Source organism: Schistocerca serialis, chromosome 12, assembly GCF_023864345.2.
Source record: "Schistocerca serialis cubense isolate TAMUIC-IGC-003099 chromosome 12, iqSchSeri2.2, whole genome shotgun sequence".
NCBI lineage: Eukaryota > Metazoa > Arthropoda > Insecta > Orthoptera > Acrididae > Schistocerca > Schistocerca serialis.
The window spans coordinates 36,948,652-36,973,069 of NC_064649.1; the positions used below are offsets into that span (position 1 = coordinate 36,948,652).

At 40.2% G+C, this 24,418-nt stretch overlaps 1 protein-coding gene across 1 annotated transcript in view; it reads left to right on the forward strand.

The window, feature by feature from the left end:
* LOC126428401 (ectopic P granules protein 5 homolog) overlaps window positions 1–24,418 on the forward strand; it is a 359,767-nt gene that overhangs the window by 287,081 nt on the left and 48,268 nt on the right. The window contains exons 35-38 of the mRNA XM_050090322.1: window positions 1,153–1,334; window positions 8,974–9,182; window positions 13,704–13,979; window positions 20,295–20,511. Of these exons, the coding sequence (XP_049946279.1) occupies window positions 1,153–1,334; window positions 8,974–9,182; window positions 13,704–13,979; window positions 20,295–20,511 (884 nt within the window). The remainder of the gene's footprint in view (window positions 1–1,152; window positions 1,335–8,973; window positions 9,183–13,703; window positions 13,980–20,294; window positions 20,512–24,418) is intronic.

Genomic DNA, 24,418 nt, shown 5'->3' on the forward strand with positions numbered 1-24,418 from the left:
TAACACAAACTTCACATCTTCAGCTTATTTTCCTCTTCTTAGGTTGTCACTATTGCCGAGGCTCTTCGGTATTGGAATAGCATTGGACATCGAATGCTGGGGTGCTATTCCAATACTGGAGAGCCTCAACAATAGTGACAGCCAAACACTTAATCAGAAAAGGAAACATACACACAAACAAGCACATCTCATCACACATGACCGCCCTCTCCAACAGCTTGGATCACAATGCAACTGTCACATGAACAAAAACAGCAGTCTGGAGGGGGCAGGGAAGGAGAAAGGACAGCAAGGCATAGGTAACGAGAGAGAGCAGAGCATGCTGTCCTTTCACCCTCGATGCTTCCCCAGATTGCTGTTTGTTGTTCAGTATTAAGTGTCATGTAATATTTTGTGTAATGTAATATCTTGTATGGACACCTTTTATTAACCTGGCACGTTCCACATCATTACAAAGTGTCGTATTCGTGATCTATGGAACAAGTACTAATCTAATCTAATCTAATCTCGTGAAAGTTGCATTCTGGTCAGAGCTGCCAGAGATGGCGGTCATGTTTGTGTGAGGTGTGCTTGCTTGTGTGAATGAATGTGATCATGTGTTTCCTTTCTGATGAAGGCTTTGGCCAAAGACTAAAGTGTAAGTGCCTTTCTATTATGTCTGTCTGCAATTCAGCGTGTCATCTTCATAGTGAGTAGCAGTCTAACTTTACCAAAAGTAAACACAGAATACATCTATTTGAAAAAGCATATAAAAATTTGCTTGACACCCTCCTAAGAGGCACTCTCCATACCTTACATACTAACTATGTAGGCACTGACCAAATTTGGCTTAAAACTCAAAAAAGTTATGTTGACAGGAATTGAGAGTATTATATGAAATAAATTAATAATGAGCAAAGCAGCTTCACCATCATACACGAACAAGTGAGCACACTGTTGAAGAAGTGACAGAAAAGGTATGTCAGATTTAAAAGAATGCAAAATCTCCAAGACTGTCAGCAAAGCTCAAAACTTAGCACTGTCTTCATTGTAGGATGCTTGTAATAGATATTGTTGTATTACTTTGCAGACACACCTTGTATTTGTGATAGTTGTGTGATCCGGTCTTATGTCATTAGTAAATAATGCCCGGATAAATGACTTTCTTTGCAGTCTACAAAGCTACTGCCCCTGCTCCTCGAGTCTCGAAGGTTTGCGTGGCATCTGCTTGACTCGACTGCCTTCGAGTCCATTGCCAACTGGTATGTCATGAGCTGTGATCCACGCGTCATTCTGGCACCCGAGGATACTGATGACGATGACACAGGCCGCAGCATAGACATTGCAACACTTGGGTAAGTCAGTGCTGGACAGTTTTGTTTGTGCAAATCAGTGAATAATGACTTGTTGTTGTTGTTGTTGTGGTCTTCAGTCTGAAGAGTGTGTTGATGTAGCTCGCTGACTAGCCTATTCTGTACAAGCCTCTTTATTTCTGTTGAACTTATAAATTTTAAGGCCTGATAACATCAGGTGAGAAAGTCACAGTGATCTGTATTATTCATCATAAATTTTAAATGATCTGGATTGTAATATAGTGTTCGTGCAACTAGGTGAAAGCAGTTTCAGTTGACTAACAACCATTCTGAAATATATGTAAACAAATAGAAACCTCCACACATTAAAAATAGTACTATATGACTATCGCAACCTACATCCACTTGAGTTTGCTTACTGATTCAAGCCTTGGATGCTACCTACAATTTTTAACCCATACACTTGACTGTTCCTTTATGTTTCAGGAAGTATTCTATCAATTAATTCTTTCTGTTGACAAGTTGTACCATAAATTTTTTTCCCGTGTTCATTTCAGTACTTTCACATATACCTATCTAATATTAGCATTCTTCTGCAGCACCACATTTTAAAAACTATGTTCTCCTTGCTGTTTGCTGTACATGTTTTGCTTCCTCACAAGGCTTAATCCAGATAAATACCATCAAGAAAAGCTTCCTAACACTAAAATTTATATTTGGTGGCAACAAATTTTGCCTTTTCAGGGACACTTTCCTTGCTATAGTCAGTCTGCATTTTATGTCCTCTCTACTTTTGACAATCCAGTTACTTTGCTGCCCAAATAGCTAAACTCGTCTATAAAGTGCAGTCAAATGAAAATAAGACAGATGGAAAAAGTAAGAAACAGTTGATTACATCAAAAGTGATAACCGTACCTGTTAACACATGTATCCCATTGTGAGACAAGATGGTCAGTACCTTCATGGAAAAACGTTTGCAGCCGCCTATGGAACCATGATTGTACCCAGGCATGCCACTCTTCATCCAGAGGAAATCCAGTGTCTTTCATCAGGGTTCCAAAAAGTCACATGGGAAGAGATCACAATTGTAAGGAGGCTTACCAGCAAGACTTCTGCAGTTTAGTCGCAACAACCTTGGTAACATGTGGGTGGGCATTATTCTGCAACAGAATAATGCCATCTATCAGCACTTGTGGGCATTTGGAATTGGTGGTGCTCACTTCAATCAAGGTTCACTGGGAAGCCCTTGCACGTCCTTCATAAAGTGCTGATCTTGTCTCACAATGGGATAAATGTGTTAACAGTTATGGCAATTACTTTTCAAATAGCAAACAGTTTAATTACTTTTTTCCTTCTGTTTCAGTTTCATTTGACTGCCCTATACTATGCTTAGTGATGCATTTCCCAATACAATTCTCCCAACATTGCAGTCATTTTAATGATATGTTTGTGTAACAATGGTGGCTGCATGAGGTAATAAATTCACACAAAAGGCAAAGTCAGTACCATATTGAGCAAAACAGAAACCAGTACATCTACATCTACATTTACACTCCGCAAGCCACTCAATGGTGTGTGGCGGAGGGCACTTTACGTGTCACTGTCATTACCTCCCTTTTCTGTTCCAGTTGCATATGGTTCGCGGGAAGAACGACTGTCTGAAAGCCTCCATGCGCGCTCGAATCTCTCTAATTTTACATTCGTGATCTCCTCGGGAGGTATAAGTAGGGGGAAGCAATATATTCGATACCTCATCCAGAAACGCACCCTCTCGAAACCTGGCGAGCAAGCTACACCGCGATGCAGAGCGCCTCTCTTGCAGAGTCTGCCACTTGAGTTTGCTAAACATCTCCGTAACGCAATCACAGTTACCAAATAACCCTGTGATGAAACGTGCCGCTCTTCTTTGGATCTTCTCTACCTCCTCCGTCAACCTGACCTGGTATGGATCCCACACTGATGAGCAATATTCAAGTATAGGTCAAACGATTGTTTTGTAAGCCACCTCCTTTGTTGATGGACTACAATTTCTAAGGACTCTCCCAATGAATCTCAACCAGGTACCGGCCTTACCAACAATTTTATATGATCATTCCACTTCAAATCGTTCCGCACGCATACTCCCAGATATTTTACAGAAGTAACTGCTACCAGTGTTTGTTCTGCTATCATATAATCATACAATAAAGGATCCTTCTTTCTATGTATTCGCAATACATTACATTTGTCTATGTTAAGGGTCAGTTGGCACTCCCTGCACCAAGTGCCTATCTGCTGCAGATCTTCCTGCATTTCGCTACAATTTTCTAATGCTGCAACTTCTCTGTATACTACAGGATCATCCGCGAAAAGCCGCATGGAACTTCCGACACTATCTACTAGGTCATTTATATATATTGTGAAAAGCAATGGTCCCATAACACTCCCCTGTGGCACGCCAGAGGTTACTTTAATGTCTGTAGACATCTCTCCATTGGTAACAACATGCTGTGTGCTGTTTGCTAAAAACTCTTCAATCCAGCCACACAGCTGGTCTGATATTCCGTAGGCTCTTACTTTGTTTATCAGGCGACAGTGCGGAACTGTATCGAACGCCTTCCGGAAGTCAAGGAAAATAGCATCTACCTGGGAGCCTGTATCTAATATTTTCTGGGTCTCATGAACAAATAAACAGAGTTGGGTCTCTCAGTACTGAGAGAAAAGACAAACAAAGATTGACCTACATTGTCACATTTATAACATTTAGACAATATACATATTTTCAGTCAATCTTCTTGTATTTCCATCTTACATTACTTCTAATTTAATAATTTGTCACTTACCTTTAACATTCGCCCACATAAACATAAACTTTTAGTATTGTGTTTTTGTACAGTAAACATCATCCTTGACAAAATTGTCATCTTTTGAGAAAAATTATAAGATTTAAGAGGCATGAACAATGCACTGCCCACATACATGCCTATTATTGGTTGATACTATTAGTTTATCCAGTTACCTGATTGAATTTTCAGATGATGAAAAATTCTTTGAAAAATAATCAAAATTGATAAATATCTATGCAAAACTCAGAGACTGAAGAGAGAAACTACAGATGTGAAATACGCATATATCAAACTTAGGAAAGTCCTGGATGGAATACAGAGAACAGTATGAAAGAGATTGATTGCTACTCACCATAAAGATAAGCTGAGTTGTAGACAGGCACAATGAAAAGATTGTCACACGTGAGCTTTTGGCCAAAACCTTGTCCGGAAAAGAAAGCAAGACACACATACACACACAAACACACAAGAGCAAGCAATATTGTAAATATACTTATTTATTGGATTGTATATTGTGTTCTACAACACTACTTGACATTGACAGTTACATTAAAATACTAATCAGCTAGAATGAGACAACAATCAGATCGTCACTATGTTGGCATTATCGAGTTACTATATAATTTATTCAAACCATCTGATGATTACTTGTTGAAAAATCAAAAGTGGTGGTGCAACTATTCATGTGACCTGGGGCTTTAATGGGTCATCATTGTCTGAAAGTGAACTGTAAAAATGGAAACAAATCTAGCACTTAATCACTCTAGGATGATACCAGATCATGTGACCATTTGGTACATTCCAAGTCATTGAAATGCTGTGACTCTTCAGCCTTATGTGTTTGATATATGGCTCTCGAGTCTGGTACCATATCACATTGTAAATCCCATAATGTTTCCTTGAGAGAACTGCCAGATATCTTCAGGTGTGGCAGCCGGTTACCATTGTCAAGTAGCTGTTGTCCCCACTATGACTGTCTTCTTATGGAAACCTCATCAGAAAGTCATACATGCACAACTAGGTTACTTCCTAACAGATAACAGTCGCATGACCGTAGCCCCCTACCAGGAATTGAACTGTAGATTTATTGCGCGTGGTCCAGTTCCCCAGCGGTGCTGCTGCGTCTAAGTGTTGTAATGCCCATTAAAAAAAAAAAAAAACTATGTTTCATATGAAACATTTGTATAAATACTGCAGCTGCAGAGTCAATGTTCATATTGGTATCATCTGTGTGATAAAAGAAGGTATACCCTTCAAACTTTCTGAGATTGGCTTGGAGAAGCCTGGCTGTCCACACTTGTTTGTCTGCTTTCATCTTTTGATATATAAGCTTTGTGAGCTGTAGTTTAGTCATTTCACAGTATACTAACTTATTTTCAGTTTCTGAAGTTCTGTTTAATTATCGCTTAATCAGTTCACATTTTTAATCTCTTTGTTCGTTGTTCAAACAAATTTCGGGCTTGCAGCCGGTCGTCGTTCAATACTTCGCATGATATTTCAACTGGGCATCTGCCAGTCATCTTCAGGTGAGCCATCGCAGACTGACGATAACGTCCTCCGCTCCGCAATATATAGCGTACTGTAACTAATCTGCACATGCGTCGAAGACTTGATAGTTGAACCAACACTGCCCGCCGGCAGCACCCTCGCTGGTGGAATAGCAGAACTTAGTCGCCCTCTGCGTTGCTGTTTGCCACGGCCGTCAACGCACTCTGTCGTCTTCGATTTGAGCAAATCGTGGAGATGATGGGATTCCATGCACTGTCCAGCTGGTAGCCGCTGTCACGGTTTAACAGATTTTCCGCCAGTCGTATTTCTACGGCTTCTTTAATAATGGAGTCCCAGAAAGACGTTGCTGTGGACAAAATCATTGTTTTCTTATACTCCATTGAATGTCCAGTAGAAATACAATGTTCAGCAATAGCGGACTTGCTTGGCTGCAAAATGCGGGTGTAACGTTGATGTTCAGTGCAGCATTCTTTCACGGTGCGTGTGGTTTGACCTATGTAAGCCATACCACATTGGCATGGTATCTTGTAAAGTCCGGCCTTTCCTAGTAACAGATTGTCCTTAACTGATCCCACAAGATCCGCAATCTTCGATGGTGGGCAGAAACCACTTTTACCTGAAATTTTCAGAGGATTCTTGCTATTTTAAACGAAGTGTTGCCAACGAAAGGAAGAAAAGCTAAAGATTGTTCCGGCATGTTCTCCTCTTTATTCACTTCCTGCTTCTTAGTTTTAACTGTTAGTGCCCTGTTAATCTGCCGGATGGAATACCCATTTTCGCTGAATACTGTCCTCAGATGGGCGAGTTCTTGAGATAAGCTATCTAGATCTGAGACAGTATGAGCTCTATGAACAAGTGTTTTAAGCAAACTCATGGTTTGCGATGGGTGATGGCGACTCGATGCTTGCAGGTACAAATCAGTATGAGTGGGTTTCCGGTAAAATGAATGCCCTAGAGAACCATCATTCTTACTTCGAACCAGGACATCCAAGACAGGCAAACAACCATCTATTTCCATGGTGAACAGGATGTTGCTATGAATGGAGTTGAGGTGATGTAGACACTCCATTAATTTATCTTCTCCATGAGGCCACACTATGAAAGTGTCATCCACATACCGCCAAAAAACTGTTGGCTTCAGGGCAGCTGATTCAAGAGCTCTCTCTTCAAAATCCTCCATAAAAAGGTTGGCGACCAAAGGAGACAGGGGGCTACCCATGGCGACACTGTCAGTCTGTTCAAAATATTCTTGATTAAACATAAAATAAGTTGAGGAAAGTGCGTGCCTGAACAAAGCAGTGATATCAACAGGAAACATGTTACCAATCAGTGTCAAAGAATCTGCGAGAGGAACTTTTGTAAAAAGTGAGACCACATCAAAACTTACTAGAAGGCCTACACTGCTAAGACGAAGAGCCCCCAGTCTATTGATAAAATCAGCTGAGTTTCGTATGTGATGTGAGCACTTGCCTACGAAAGGTCTCACTAAGGAAGCGAGATGTTTAGCTAAATCATATGTAGGAGCTCCAATGTTGCTCACTATTGGACGCAGAGGAAGACCCTCTTTATGAATCTTTGGAAGGCCATACAGTCTTGGAGGTACACAACCATGTGGTTTTAACCTCTTGATGGTCTCTTGCGGTAAGGAGGAGGAATTTAATAGTGCTGAAGTTTTTCGTTGCACACGTCCTGTAGGATCGTAATCAATCCTCCTATAGGTCGAGTCACTTAGCAGACCATACGTCTTATCTTTATACACACCACGAGGTAACAAAACAGTTGCATTACCTTTGTCAGCTTTCAATACCACAAATTCACATTTTTGTTCGTTGTATTATGAGTTTTATTTTTCAGGATTTCTAGCAGGAAAGACGTAACACTTCGATGTGTTACCGATACAGCATTGACGTGATTTTATTACTAATTTATGATGTTCATTCTTATTCATTGTATATGTAGAACCTGCAGTCATTCAGAAAAGAAGTCCGAGTTTTTCAACTCAGTCATACAGCGAATACCAAATTGTGATTTGCAAATTACATCTACTAAATTTCAATTTGTCCACATATTCTGTTGCACCATTCTGAACACCAGTGTGGGACCACAATCATGATTAAGATCATAAAATTGGGAAATACTTGAGTTAGTGGAGGTGGGAGCCAACTTACAGAACCAAACCAAAATTGGTAACTACTTTGCAAATCTCCAAACCACTGGGAATTGCACGGGAGAGGGTACTTCCCATTTTACCAGTGATTAGGGCTCTTTCCCCCATTCACAGTTGAAGTGTTGGAAGAATGATTGCTTAAAAGTCTTTGTGCACACCATGAACAGTGTTATCTCATCTTTGTGGTTCTTGCAGGAAGACAAGGAGGTTGTTGTATATTTTTAGATTCATCACTTGAGGTTGGTTCTTGTAATTTTGTAAACAGGTTTTCTTGAGACAGTTTTATGTCTGTTTTCAAGAATCCATCACTTCAGTTCTTTCCGCACCTTGGTGATGCTCTCCCATGGGTCAAACAAACCTGTTCTGCCCTTCTTTGAATGCATTCAATATCTCAAATTAGTGCTATTTTATACATACCCAACACACTTCAGTGATATTCGAAGATGGGTCGCATGAGTATTTAGTAATCTATCTCCTTCGTAGACTTTTTCCATCTCCCTATCAAAAAACTGAAACCTGTCATATGAGTGAAGCTATGTGATCATTGCATTTGATATCCCTACAAATCGTTATTGTGTGGTATAGTACGAGATGAGTCTTTCCCTCTTGAATCATTGATATTGTAGACATTTTTTCATTTCGTGAATTGCATTATTTTACATTTCTGTACATTTAAAGGACATTGCCAATCTTTGCACCACTTTGTAATCTTATGAAGATCTGACTGAATAGTTATAAAGCTTCTTTCAGACAGTACTTCATTATAGCACTCACAACATCTGTATATCTTTTTTTCTTTTTGGGAAAAAACTTAGAAATTCTCAGAATGTAATCATATGTCCAAGTTAATTTGTGATGTGTGCTTGTTCTACATCATTGTGATCTGTCATTCATAATAATCTGTGGAACATAAAACTAACTGCCAGGTGTCCATAATGACCACTGCAGTGCGGACACAGGCAGTTGTCACTAGCTAGCAGTAAACCGTTAGCTATGATACAATGATGTAGAGCAGTTGCCTTTAGGAAATCTTGTGAAATACACAAAATGTGATCCAGTGGCTGACTCGAGGGCCATATCTTGTTGAAATACTGAGTGAAAATTGAACTGACAAGTCAGGTGGCTAGCTGATGAAGGTCTTGCCGCTGTCACGATGCCGGACCTCTGTTCGTCCCCACAGGCTGCTTCGGGTGTCAGCGGCGCATATCCCGGAGGCGGTGCACTTCCACCCGCAGACACTCACCAAGCGGCAGACGTTCGTCCGTGTCTGTGTCAAGCTGCTGACCAACTGCGCCGGCCGGCACAAGGCCCTCCTCTTGCGCAGAGAAAAGGACTTCCGAGCTGCCGTCGGGAACATCCTGGAGGACATAGAGTGTGTTGTCAGTGCCAGTAAGTCCCAGCCTTTATCTGAGTTACTAGTTTCTTTAGATCACAAGCATAAATGCTAAGTCAATTTTCCACCAACAGATAGCATAGTAGCGTAGCTACCAGAGTGCCACCTGTGTCTATCCTTTGATAGGGAATGCTTACAGCCAGAAGGCTCAGTGTGGTGTAAATGTGTGAAGCAAGCAGGCAACCATGCCACGGAGACACACTTGTGCTTCTTACAGCCACCTGTGCAAATTTGAAAGGAGTCAAATTGTGGCCCTGCAAGTGACTTGGAGAACTGCCACTCACGTTGGATGTGCTGTGTCAGTTGTGCAATGATGCTGGTATCAGTGGTCACGTGACCAGTCTCACACCTACAGATGAGGTTCTGGATGTCCAAGCAGCACCGATGCCTGTCAGTATCACTGTATTGTAATGTAAGACAGTGGTGGCAGATACAGCTACCACAGTAGAGAGACTTGTCTCCAGTCGAGCACATGTGGGATATGATAGGATGAGAAATGACTCGTGTGACTCATTAACCAACAACCCTTATGGAACTACATGAATAGGCCGTGGTGGCATAACGTATCCCAGGACAGTATTTACCATCTGTATGATCAACTGGAGGCCAGGATCAGTGCATGCTTTGCCGCCCATAGAGGCTACACCGTGTACTAATTGGACGTTTCAGCATGGATTGATACCTGGTACCTGGTACCTGATACCTCAGAACTGCTTGCACTATTGCTCCTATTGCTCTGTAAATGTAATCATTTAATATACTCCATATGCACTTCTGCGACAATAACTCTTGCGTTAGTTGGAAACCTTTAAAATGGTGTACTTTTTTTCCAGCAGTGTAGAATCATACAAGTGTCATTCAGCAAGTCCTTAGAAAACAAGTTGTTTTGGGGTATATAGTTTTTAACATAATCTTCTTTTAACTCTATACACTTTTTCAAGTGTTGCTGCAACTTATTTAAATATTCTAAAAAGTAAGATTTTGGAAGGTATGCAAAATATACAGTTAGTTGGACGATGACTGCCTCATTGATGATGAATCATCTGCCAAACCATTTTTTCAAGTTTGCAAATAAAAGAAAATTACTAGGGGCTAAATCTGGTGAGTACAGTGGGTGTTGCAGTAATTGAAAATTCAGTTTTATAATTTTGGTCATCAAAACTGTGCAGGCATTCACCCATGCATTGTCATGTTGGAAGAGGATCTTTTCCTTTCTCAAAGGAGGACGTTTTTCTTTGATTTCTTTGTTCAGCCTGTCCAATAATGATGCGTAATACTCTGTAATTGTTTTTCCCTATTAAGCAATTGACGTAGATAATTCTGCATGCATCCCAAGAAACTGTAGCCATCACCATGCCGGTCAATTTCACCATCTTCACCTTCTTCTGAGCCTTTTTGCCTTCAAAAACCCACTGTTTGGATTGTTCCTTAGTCTCTGGAGTGTAGTAGTGTATGTATATTTCGTCCACAGTTACATATTGATGCAGAAAACCAGTAGTATTTTGACAGAAAAGTGCCAAAACAGCCTCAGCATTGAACACACTGTAGCATTTATTCTCCACTAATTGCAACAGCAGCATCCATTTTGCCAAGATTTTTTTTTTCACACCCAATTTTTCATAGAAATTGAAAAAGTATACCTTCAATTATGCCCATGGTATCAATTATTTCACGCACTTTGATTTGTCGGTGAGTCAAAACCATATTGTGGATTTTGTGAATCCATTTGGGGGGGATTGGTCACTTCCACCAGATCTCCCGAATGCTGCTCATCTTTTGTGGATGTACGGCCATGTTTAAACTCATTCTTAGTTGCACACAGTTGCAAACACAGGAGCAGATGTACCCTGAACTTCATCCAGCTTAGTTTTTAACTCTTTCAGCATTAAGCTTTTTAAAGAACAGTGTTTACTACATCTACACTCCACAAACCATTGTACAACTTGTTTGGGTTTCTTCCCATTCCATTCATGTATGGAGCATGGGGAGAATGACTGTTTAAATGCCTCCATCTATGCTGTAATTAATCTAATCTTAAACTCACAATTCCTATATTAATGGTTAGTAGGGAGTTGTAGTCATCATTTAAAACTGGTTCTTGAAGATTTGTAAGTAGCTTTCTCAGGTCAGTTTACATGTATCTTCAGGAGTCTGCTGTTTCAGTTTCTGCAGTATCTCTGTGACACTCACCCATAGATCAAATAAACTGTGACCATTCATGCTCCCCATCTCTGTATGCATTCAATTTCTCCTGTTAGTCCTGTCTGGTACAGATCACACATACTTGAACAGTATTCTAGGATGGGTTGTACGAGTGATTTGTAAGCCATTTCCTTTGTAGACTGATTGCATTTCCCCAGTATTCTACCAGTAAATCAAAGTTTGCTGCCTGTTTTACCCATGAATGGGCATTAGCGATCAATCTCTTTCACGCCCCTTCAAAATGTAACACCCAGACCTTTGAATGAGATAGCTGATTCCAGCTGTGGCTCTTGTCAAAGGATACTACTTTTTTGTTGTTGAAGGGCACAGTTTTACATTTCTGAACATTTAAAGCAAGTTGCCAGTCTTCACACCACTTTGAAACCTTACCAAGAGCTGACTGAATATTAATGCATCTTCTTTCAGATTGTAGTACTTCATTATAGGTAACTGCATCATCTGCAGAAAGCCTGAAGTTACTATTAATATTGTTTGCAAGGTAATTAATATACAACATGAACAGCAAGGATCTCAACACTCTTCCCTGGGTGCACACAGAGTTACTTCTACATTTGACGACGAATCTCCACCCGAGATAACATGCTGTGTCCTCCCTACCAAAATTCCTCAGTACAGTCACAAATTTAACTTGATACACCATATGATCGTACTTTTGACGATGAGCATAGGTGTGTTACTGTGTCAAATGTTTTCCAGTAATCAAGAAATACTGCATCTACCTGACTGCCTCGATACAAAACTTTCAGTATTTCACATGACAACAGTGTGAGTTGGGTTTAACATGATTGATGCTTCTAGAATTTGTGCTAGTTGGCATGGAGGAGGTCATTCTGTTCAAGATAGTTCATTATATTTGAGCTCGGAATATGTTAGAAGGTTGTACAACAAATTGATGTCAAGGATATTGGACAGTAGTTTTGTGGATAACTTATATCACCCTGCTTGTAAATGGGTGTGACCTGTGCTTTCTTCCCGCTACTGGGCACAATTTTTTGTACAAGAGGAGCTAACTCAGCCGCAAATTCAGTATAGAACCTGATAGGAATTTCATGGGCCCTGAAGCTTTGTTTAGTTTTTAACTTCAGCTGTTCTCAACATCAGTGATACTAACACTCATGTTTTCAGTGGTGCAAGGATTAAATAGGGGCAATTCTCGTGTTTTCTTTTGTGAAGGAATGTTTAAAAATGGAGTTCAACATATTGCTTTCACTTTTTTACCCACAATTTCAGTTCCAGTCTCATTTGTGAGTGACTGGACACAAACTGTGGTGGCAGTAGCAGCCGTTACACATGACTGGAATTTCTGTTTTGTGAAATATCATTTGACAATATTCTGCCAAAACTATGGTAATTGGCAGGCTCAATAATTCAACTAGCTTCAAAAGAAATAGCTACTCTGACAAAGAGATAAATAGAGCACTACTGCCTAAAAGCTCTAGAGCTCTTGGTGAAAAAGAATCAAATAAATGGAAAGTTTTCCTCACATTTGTAAAAACAGTTGCAGTGCTTGGAAGACATGATATTCACACAATATTCAAACTGACAAGAAAGGTGCATGATTATGCAAATGCTGCAAAGGATGTATGCTGTGAGCGTCTGTCCTGTTTACAGTATATTTTGTGCCCAATAGGCTATACAGTCAGATTGTGAAATGATCAGTAGCCCACTACTGACTTGTTGGAACATCATATGACAAAGTATACTGCATAATCATATTCTCTGAGGAATTTCATCATGAGAATGTCAAAAGTAGATAAATAGTTACTGGAATCACAAGGAACTATTAATACTACAGTGTATAGTTATTCCACGCCACATATTCGATCCGATCTATTGTAGGTGAATGTGCTCTTGGATAACTGTGAGTCACAAAGGTGCCATTAAATTACACCACTGAGGCATCATCATGGCGGTTTCTTGGGGATATTGATAACCACAGTACACTATTGACATGTGATTCTTGGCAAAAGGTGTACTATGTGCACTGATATCTCTGATGACAAGAAGTCTCAAAATTGATCATGGAATTAAAGCTTACAAAACAGTCCTTGCATTCTATTTATTGTTGTTGTAATAAACAGCTGCGTTCCCATCAACTATGTTAGATAGTCAAAATCTGTAATAATTTGTCTAAATTTTATGTATGAAAATGATAATTTTACGTACTGATGCCAAGCCACAACGTAAAATGAAGAGGTGATACCCACTGAAATTAATTAATGTACCTTAGATATATTATGCAGTCCTGTCCAAACCTACTCGACCCTAAATCACTTGCACTTGTCCATCCACAGGTGTGCCATCCCCGCAGCAAGTAGCAGAGTGCGGCTTCCTACTGTCGGAGGTGGTGCCGCTGGCCGCACAGCCCCAGTCACTGGCGCCGCTTGCCCTGAGTGAACTCTGCAGCTGGCTGGCGAGCCGTGACGGCCGCAGCTGCGTGCTGCGTTCGCTGCTCAAGGTAGCCGCGCCGACGCTGGCGCCGAGCCCGCAGGCCCTGGGTGCCGTGCTCGAGGCAGCGCTCGAGGCTTTCTTCCGCATGCCTGAGCCGGAGGACCACCAGGGTGGACTAGGTAAGGAATCAATAAGCCACAGGATAGATCCGTATTGTCAGTGAGTAATTTCATAAGACTACAGCTTTGCCAAAGACTAGCTACTGCTATGAAAGTTACGGATGTACTGAAAAAAGCCACGGATAAACAGCAGCTGACTATTATATGCTATTTTGGATTTTAGCAAAGCTTTTGATGCTCTTGACTTTGAGATTCTGCTTGCTAAACTCACAAGCCAAATTTTTTCTTGAAGTGCTGTACAGTGGTTCCACTCGTACTTTACATCTCACAAACAGTGTCTAATGATGGGAACAAAAAGGTCTTTATGGAGGGATGTAGTATCAGAGGTTGCATAGGGCCAAGTAATGTGCCCATTACTCTTATTATTGTATGTTAATGTGTCAGCTATTCTCTCCCACTGCAAATATCATGTATACAATGACAACATTCAGTTATATCTGAGTACAAATCCAACAAACATGTGCACTGACATCCAGCTTGTAAATGCTGATTTACTTGCCCTATCAGTGTGGGTGCAGAGCATAGGTTTAAAACTTAACCCATCTAAAGCACAAGCAATCACAATTGCTCACAAAAGACTTATTACCCCACAGTTCAGAAACACCCTTCCACCATTAATCCTAAATGGCACAGAACTAACCTTTTCTTCTTCTGCAATTATTTAGACCATTATTTAGACTCAACTGAACACACAGCTGCAGTTGGTAAGAAAGTGTCAGCATCATTTCACTCACTACAGAAATAAAAAGTATCTCCTTTGGAGCTTAAAAACAAAGACTCTAATACTCACCATACTTGACTTTCATACGAAAACTCGAGCAGTATGGAACTGACAATTAATGATTAAATATGATACATTTGTGATGTGTGAGGTCTGTTCAAACAGTTTCTGAACTTTGACCACAAAATTTTTATATGCTTACCTTTTACTTATTGTGCATGATCTCCTTTGAAAGACTCTCCTCCACAGTTGATACACTGCTCCCAACACCATTTCCACTTCTGGAAGTGGTCTAGGTGCGCCTCTTGCTGGATCACGTGAAGCACCATCTGCAAATTTTCTTTTATCTTGCCTATTGTTGCAAATCTTTCAATGACGTTTTCAACTTTGGAAATAAAAAAAGCTGCAGGGCCCAGGTCTGGAGAGTACAGAGAATGAGGCAGCACAGTGATTTAGTTTTTGGGGCAATAGTCACGCACCAACAGGGATGAATGTGCGGCTACATTATTGTGATGCAAGAGCCATGAACTGTCTCACCACATTTCAGGTATCTTAACAGGCCCGGCTAGTACCATTGGTTAACAGTTTACCGAGTGGGCTGATTAGCACACTGAACATGCATTCAGGAGGACGACGGTTCAATCCCGTGTCTGGCCATCCTGATTTAGTTTTACGTCATATCCCTAAACCGATTCAGGCAAATGCCGGGGTGGTTCCTTTTCCAGGGCATGGCCGACTTCCTTCCCATCCTTTCTTAATCCGATGAGATCAATGACCTCGCTGTTTGGTCTCTTCCCCCATATCAACCCAACCAACCATTAACAGTTTGTCCCCATGGCACAAATTCATGATGAATTAATCCTTCAAAATAACCATAGACCCACATCTCATCACCAGTTATGATTCGTGTAAGGGACATCTCATTCTCATTTTCATGATTCAACAGCTCTTCACAGAATTCGAGGCGAAGGTCTTTCAGGTCTTGACTTGAGCCGTGGGACGAACTTGGCAGCAACACAATGTATCCTAAGATGCTGTGTCAGGATTTCATGACTTGATCCAACTGAAATGTTACATTCTTCTGCAGTCTTTCATTCACTCAATCTTTGATTGGCACACACAATTTATTTGACGTTTCTGACATGGGCGTCATAGGTGGACGTCAAAGGGTGTCCTGAACAAGGGTTATCTTTGATTTCCATCTGGCTATTTTTAAACCGTGTGAACCATTTGTAACATGGAATACAGCTTAAGCACTCATCACAGTAGGCTTCCAGCACCATTTTGCGTGTCTGTAAAGGTTTTATTGAATTTCATGCAAAATTTAATGCAGACGCATTGCTTCTTTACCTCATGTTGTGTACATAGTTCCGCGTAGTCAGTGCGTACACAACTTTCCCACTAGAGCGCACTCCGCTAAGCACAACAACGCAGGCGCAGCACTCGTCCGTCTCCGCTCTACGAGATGGCGGTGCCATAAAGACGGACCAAATTCTGCTTCCGCCGATCCACGTATTAATATGTAACGCAGCCAATGAGATTGCTGCTAACATAGAACCTTTTCTCCTCCCAGATCACACTCGCGCAGTGATACATGAACGCACGAAGTATTATAACGAGTGTACAGACCTCCGATTAGTCTGTCTGCATTAGTCTGTACCAGTCTACATTAGTCTGTACCGGTCTATAGTCAAGTTTCAGTCTGCGCCTAATAAGATTATCATCTTTCTGTACAATGTATAGACATTTTGTCAAGTATCAGAGGTATGTGAGAATAAGATTAACATACCAAGACCAAAGAAACTTCAGATTGTTCATTGTAAACAGCATCCAGAATCAAGTTACGTAATATCTATGCCTTTTTATAATTTTAATAAATGTGTGTGAAAATTAATCAAGTTCTGTTTAAAGTTGGTCACCGTCAATCTGCTACTCTAAGCATGCAAGTGGCATTTCTATCATCTGACCTAACAGCAGAAGATAAACACGCCACGATAAGACCACAAGACATATTGCTGACACTCGCCTACTTCATTAGAGCGACAAGTCAAATAATCTGATGGTGTGTGTACCGAAGGTCTTACAGTACGCACACCACACCCCAGCTATCTTGAAATTTGAAAACTGTGTGACACAACTTTCTACTCAAAACAGAACTGACCAATAACAGACATAAGACAATGAAACTTCTGACAGTTGCACATTAAACACAGTTGTGTGCAAGGATGCCAAATGCATTTCATTCCAACACTACTGATCTAAAATTACGAATGTTCCGGAGGTTTTTGAACAGATCTCGTGTGCTTTTTCAACCATATCACTCCAGTTTCAATATAGAATTATACAGCCAACCAGTTACACAAAATTGGTAGGTATATTGACCTAGGTTTCAATACGTACTAGGGGTGTCTTCATCAGAATGAAATTTTGATAAATCGTAAAATTATGTTGCTAAAAAGGAGTGATCAGAATTTAGAGCAGCTGTCAAGTGAAAAGTGAAATAAAACATTCTAGACTTTGACACATGTGCCCAGCTTGGAACATCATAGACTCAAGAGGCTTCGTAGTTTACATGGTGTGTCGCATCTACAGTAAATGGATAGAAATGACTGAGCCAGGTGAAGCACTGTGCAAATACAAAAATAGAATAAGAAGCGAGGGTAATGCTGAGGATATAATGGATAAAATCTACAACTTTTCTAGAAATAAAAATATTCCTTAATGGCTGTAGTATGTCCTAATCAGTTATTTGCATTCAGATATTCCTCCTTCAGTGTGTTATAAATAGCTTCACACATTCCTGGTATTATTTTCATCAATGTGCACTGTGGCATTTGAGTGCTATACTGTAAACTAGAGTAGTTTTCTCGTGTTGCTAGAAATCACAGTGTTATTGTAAGTCTGTTTTTTTGCGGATATAGCATTTCTGAGGCGAGTGTTCCGCTTTGTAATATGAGAAGGCTCTTTCTTGAGCAGATATTGAAACGTATTATCGTCCATTCACAAGTAATTTTCATATGCCTTTATGTCCTCAACTTGCAACTTCTGTAACAGATTATGTTGGATGTTTTTAGCATGTTGCTGTCAAACCCATGGCTTCGGCTAGGTATGTTTCCTTTTTCTTTTCTTCTGCTTCTGTTCCAAATGTAAATACAATGCATTTGTGGTACGTGCAACTGAAAAGCACAGGACAGAATCTTCTTTGGCCATTCAAAAGGAACTATTGATGTCAAAGAAAATTTGATGACAATGTAATACCCTATTTGCAGAATGCCATATACGCATTCGGGAGGACGACGGTTCAATCCCGCGTCCGGCCATCCTGATTTAGGTTTTCCGTGATTTCCCTAAATCACTCCAGGCAAATGCCGGGATGGTTCCTCTGAAAGGGCACGGCCGACTTCCTTCCCCATCCTTCCCTAATCCGATGAGACCGATGACCACGCTGTCTGGTCTCCTTCCCCAAACCAACCAACCAACCAGAATGCCATATACCTTTGTCGAAGAAAATATGATGAATATGTGATCACCTACACTCTGTGCAGCTTATTCTTGTCAGACCCCCCTCCCCCTCCCTACCACTTGTTGACAGAGTTCTCTACTAATATCCTGTTCTTTCATAACAGCTACTGTCACTATCATTTCAATCTTCTCCTCCTCCTTTACTCGTTCCACTTCTGATAATACTAAACATGGTTTTAAATGTTCTAGTCCAGGGGTGGGCAGGAATTCTGCACGTGTGCGGTGCACATGCACGTGTGCAGTTAACAGGTGATCTGCGTGCACACAGGGGCAAGCTGGCCACCCGCTTCTCACCCCTCCCCAACATACTGTCTCTCCGCTTCTTCCTCTGTAATGCGTTTTGTTTCCTGGCCTGCTTTATTAAATGAAGGAATAAGGTTAGTAGGAGTGCTTGACAGAAATCATGGTTTGAAAGAGTACCTATTACCTATGATACGTTTTATTTAATTAACACAGGTGGAGTTTACAATACGTTTAATGTCTGGAACAAAATTTCTACATACAGACAAATGTGAACAGTTACGTAAATTTTCATTACTGATGTTTGCTCTTAACCGAGACTTATTAATTTTCATAACAGAAAAAAATCACTCACAAAAGTATGTCAAGCCCAACATTGACTCTCTTCATGGCTTCATGATGGAGACGAGGAAACTCTTACTGTGGAAAGTCGTGATAAAAATCTATTACACATCTTGCCAAAAGGAATTTGTCTCTCAGACGAGAATTACACTGTAGATCTATTAATTCCATTTGCAAACTGAGATGAATATCATCTACAGAAACCAGATTCTCTCGAGAACTATTCAAAACCTTGGGATAAGTAAGATATATCCCCAAATCGCTTGAGAAATTCGTCTTTTATTGCACTAAGAACGGCAACATACTGAAATTTATTATAATGGCGTTCAATATTAAACTTCCGCTCCCCAGCAACAATACTGTTACATATTATACATTTCCAATTTTCACGTTTTTCCACAGAGAACAAATGATTCTCCCATTCCTTTTTAAAAGATTGCAAATCTCCAATTCTCTGTTTCCTTGATTCACTCTGCATTTTCTGGTTATTGAAATACAACGTTCACTACGTAGTGGTCGCTTCGCTTCAACGTCCGCAGCTTAGCCTGGTACTACACTGCCGCAACCTGCAGGCTGTCGGCACTGTCCCGTTCGACGATTGCACGCGAGCAGCACACGTGCAGCGCTGTGTGCTCATGAGCCGCGTGCAATGTTTGCCCGCCCCTGTTCTAGTCTGATACATACAATTCTAAATGCCCTTTACTATTAAAACTATCATTTTTATTATTGTTATTGGTGTCCTATTATTATTATTGCAAACTTTTGTAATATCTTTTGTCTGTGTTGCTCCTGTCATTAAGGCCCTAATCTGGTCAGGTTAAATAAGCAATAAATAAATAAATATGCAGAAGAAATTATTAATACTTTTCAAAGAAGTCTTAAGTGGTTCTGTGAAAGATGTCTCTCCCTTAATTTTGAGAAAACGAACTACCTTCAGTTTTGCACAACAGGTCATACTGACAACTGATATAGCTCATGAACATGTGTCAGTAAATAGGACAGAATGCTTTAAATTTTGGGTACCTATGTTGATGAAAACTTGAATTGACAGAAGCATATTAGTGAGCTACTCAAACAATTATTTTCAGCTACTTTTTTCTCTTTGTATAATTGCTTGAAAACAAGCGAATCAACCCCCTAACATATTTTGCTGATTTTCACCTGGCATGTTGTGTAATAATTTTGTGAGTTAACCATTACTTAGAAAAAAAGTATTGATTTTACAGAAGGGAGCAGTAAGATTAATATGCTGTGTTCACATGCAGGCTTTTTGAAAGTTCTGCTTCAAAAAGTTGGGCATATATTTTTATCATTTCTTACAGTTTGTACATTTTGGTCGAAGTTTTAGAGACATACACTAAGGAAAAGATAATCAGAATGTGTAACTACATCATTGTAGCAGATGACTGTAATAAACCTAAAGGTAAATAAATTAATAGGTGCTGTCAGCAAGTTCTCAGATGGAACTGTTCTCCATTTTTTGCTCACAGGGACTGAGACGGACCCGCGCCCGACGTGGCAGTGTGCGGTGTCGATGCTCTCGCCACCCGCACTGACACCGGCTCTGGAAGAGGCGTTGACCTCGGGCGGCCACGTGCTGACGCTGCACGCCCTGCTGCTCAAGAAGCTGCCCTCCTGTCGCGACATCCGTGAGGAGGCCGCCGTGCTCGCCAAGCTCACCGACTGGATGGGCGCCGTCAAGCCTGGGTATGTTGCATCCGCTGTGTTTGCTGATAGGGTAACAGAACTGGCTGTCCAGAAAATTACACCTGGGCTCATCACCACATGATGCAGTATTCATTTTCCAACCTCTTGTGACAGCCTCTTCACCTCAGGGTAGCACTTCCACTCAGTGTCCTCAGTTATTTGTTGGCTGCCTTCCCTTACAGTTTCTATCCTCCACAGCTCCCACCACTACCACACAGCTTATCTCTGAAGTTTTAACTTGTCCTGTAATCCTGTCCCTTCTTGTCACTGTCCTCCACATATTTCTTCCCCACTGATAGTATGGAAAATCATCTCATTTCTTATCTAATCAGTCCACGTAATTTTCAACATCATTATGTACAGAGACAGGAAAAAATCATTTTATTTCATGCCCAAGTTTGGTGTTTTTTCTGACAATTTTGGTTTGCCAAATTCCGTGCTGTCTTTGTCATCATGTCAAAGTTCATTATGTAGGAAATGAACTGTCAGTTACGATTAGACATGAACCTCAGACTTTTAACATTCAGTAACAATGAGTTACTAATATTAATAAACTGCCATCCTTAGATTTATTACATTTTTGTACAGCAAAATTACAGATTTTGCAATATCTTGTAAAAAATACCGATTTAGGGTTATTCCACTAAAAACATCTAATTTCGCATTATTTTTCCCATTATATTTAGTGCTAGGAGACTTCTTTTGGCCAGAAATGCCCTCTTTGCCTGTCCTCTTGCTTGCAAGGTAGCAGAACTTCTTCACTTCATCTATTTTGTGGTTCCAACTTTGATATTAGGTTTATCATTAATCTATGATAATGATGTAGGCCAAGGCAATGAATTAAAATTTGTACCAGCGTAGGTTTTGGCCTACATCATTATCATAAATAAAAGTGAGACTCAAAACATCTCAGGAATACAGACTATATATGATTTATCACTAATCTAATTTCTTTCGCTTGTTAGTACTTTCATCTTTCTTCAGTTTATTTTAAACCTTAATTCCAAGCAGTTCATCCTGCTATTCTTCCTAGTATCCATTTGTTATAGCCAAGTCATCAGCAAACCGTGTCATCGATGTTTTTCTAGCATGAATTTTAATATCTTTCCTGAATGTTTCTTTTATTTCTGTCATCGCTTCTTTGATGTACCTGTTGAACAGTGGGGGAGAGAGAGAGAGAGACTGCTTCCTTGTCACACATGCTTTGTAATCTGAGCACTTCATTCTTGGTCTTTCATTATCATTTCACTTATTATGAGAAGGAAAGTAGCTACTCACCATACAGCGGAGATGCTCTACTGAGTCGCAGATAGGCGCAACAAAAAGAGTCTCGCAATTATAGCTTTCAGCCATTAAGGCCCTCGTCAATAATAAACAGACATGTGCACACGCGCTGCTCATCTTATGACAAGCTAATGGCATTATGGATGTGTGAGTTCTGCTTGTGGCTCCTGCCATTTGATGGCCACCCATTGAATTAGTTCCTTAACAGATGATGTAGTGTGATCTTTGTCACTTCCTGCAGTGTGTTTGTGTTAACTGACAGTTCTGTGGACAATGTGTAGATCATTGAGCATTTTGCTATCTGCACAATACTTAACATTTTATGTGCATTGGTTTTCATTGCAAACATATATCTGCAATTTCTTAGAAATTCTAAAAAGATCTTGTATATCTGGGAAGGCGCAGCTCGACATACTTTGTAAAAGTGATAGTGAAGATGTGACTCCTCTTCATGTGTTAGATGGAGATTTTCATTCAAATTGAAGTATCGCCACTTAACCGGTATAAATGTTACTTATATATGAAAACAGAGAAGCGTTCCATGTAAAACATATTGGTCACAAAACAAATCCTTCCCAGTTGTGCACCCATTAAGTAAAGAGGATTTGTGATCTAGACAAAAGACGTTTAGTTTTGAAATATCTTTTGTTGAGTTTACTGAAAACAGGAGTGTTAAGTTTTTCTTCTTCTTATGGAAAAATATCATGCTCGTTTTCATATAACTATATGAGTACTGGGAACATGTGACCCTCCACCACTGGATCAAGTTGTGGCAGTGAAGTGGTATATATGTGCTAGCCAGATGTACAAAATCATCACAGTAAGATAGGTTGATGTGACAAAGAAAGGAGTTACTATTTTTGGATGTGCCCATGACCATAACTTGAATGAATTTATCTGTTTTGTTGATGTATCAATGTGTACTTCCCTATTTTTTTACAAGGAATTGGTTTACTATTCAAGCAAGCTGTGTAACATAGCTCAAGAACAGTGATCGAGAAAGGACCTAACTGGCAAGGACCAGAGGCCAATGTCATGTCTTGTCAGTGACAGTCGGTTTGAAACCTGAGAGGAATTGCTTCTTTCAGTGAATGCAGGTCCTTAATAAACAGTTCCCAGGTAAACATTGTGAAGGGAACAGCATGCTGCAGCCTCTGGAGTCTGGTACTCGGCAAAAGGCCATTGCACAAACCTGAACATAAAGCTGCATGTCACCAGTGGCCCAAACAATACACAAACTGAACAGTAGCTCACTGGAGCCACATGTCAGTACTCTGATGGCCTAAAGATACTTTTAATCCACAATGTGTGAAGAGTGTAGTTCAGACTAGAGGTACTGAGATCACTGTGAACGTGAACCAGCATAATTGTTTCAAGGCTTTAGGTGACCAACTGTTGCCCATTATTCTACATCTTCACGATGACTGTGTTGTGGACACTCCCATCTTTCAAGTGCTTTTCTTGATCCATGTTACACGGCTGTGAGTGGTACACCATTCCTTGTAGACACATTTGGAAGTAAACGCTGATACTTCAACAAAACGGACAAATTCATTCAAGATGTGGTCATGAGCACATACAAAAATTACAGCTCCTTTCTGCCATTTTGTCACATCGACTCATCCTGCTGTGCTGATTTTGTACAACTGTCACTGAACAGAATGAGTGAAAGCACAGACCGAAGCAAGAGTGAAAAATAAAACTAGATTCACACAAATGGTGTGATCTTTGGCTTTATAAAGACTCACTCCAGGATATTACTCAACTTCATTAATTTGTAGTAGTTTACAAATTTTATAGGTCTGAAAGTCATCTTTTATCAGCCAGTGATTTTGTCACTATATTTTATTAGTATATTACCAGTATTTATGCCTATGTAATGGGAATCCCAGGTTTATGACTATGGGATTCATTTTGTATATTAAAACTTAGTTATTCAAAATTTAGTAATTTTTAAGTAAGGATCCTTGCTCTTTAATATGGCTGTCAACACATCCAGAAAAATCAAGCTGTCGAAAGTATATGAACAGATGCCAGGAACTTACAATAATTTGGCTGTAATTGGCATTAAAAATTTGGACCAATTGAAATCTTTAATTAACTGTATCTTTTAAACTAATTAAGTTTGAGTTAGTGTAAATACTTAACTGGAAAGAAGAAAATTAGCTCTTTAATTTTTAAGTGGTCTTTCCTTCCAAATTAACTACTACCTAATACGATATTGCAGTGCCTGTGTTATTCAGACAACGATGCACTGCGGTGACCACAGCCATTATGAAACACACCAGATGCATTCACAACTGCAAATAATGGCTACCATCGGTTGTAGAATGGAATGATGACAGTGAAAATTTGGGCCGGACCAGGACTTGAACCCAGATTTCCCCCTTATCGCGAGTGGTCGCCTTACTATTTAGCTGTAAGTGCACAACTCACAGCCAGACCCAAACTTAGTTGGTTGACGACATATGGAAGTTTGGGTCTGGCCATGAGTTGCGCACGGATAGCCAAATGGTAAGGCGACCACTCGCGATAAGGGGGAAATCCGGGTTCGAGTCCCGGTCGGACACAAATTTTCATTGTCGTCATTCCAATGTACAGCTGATGGTAGCCATTATTTGGA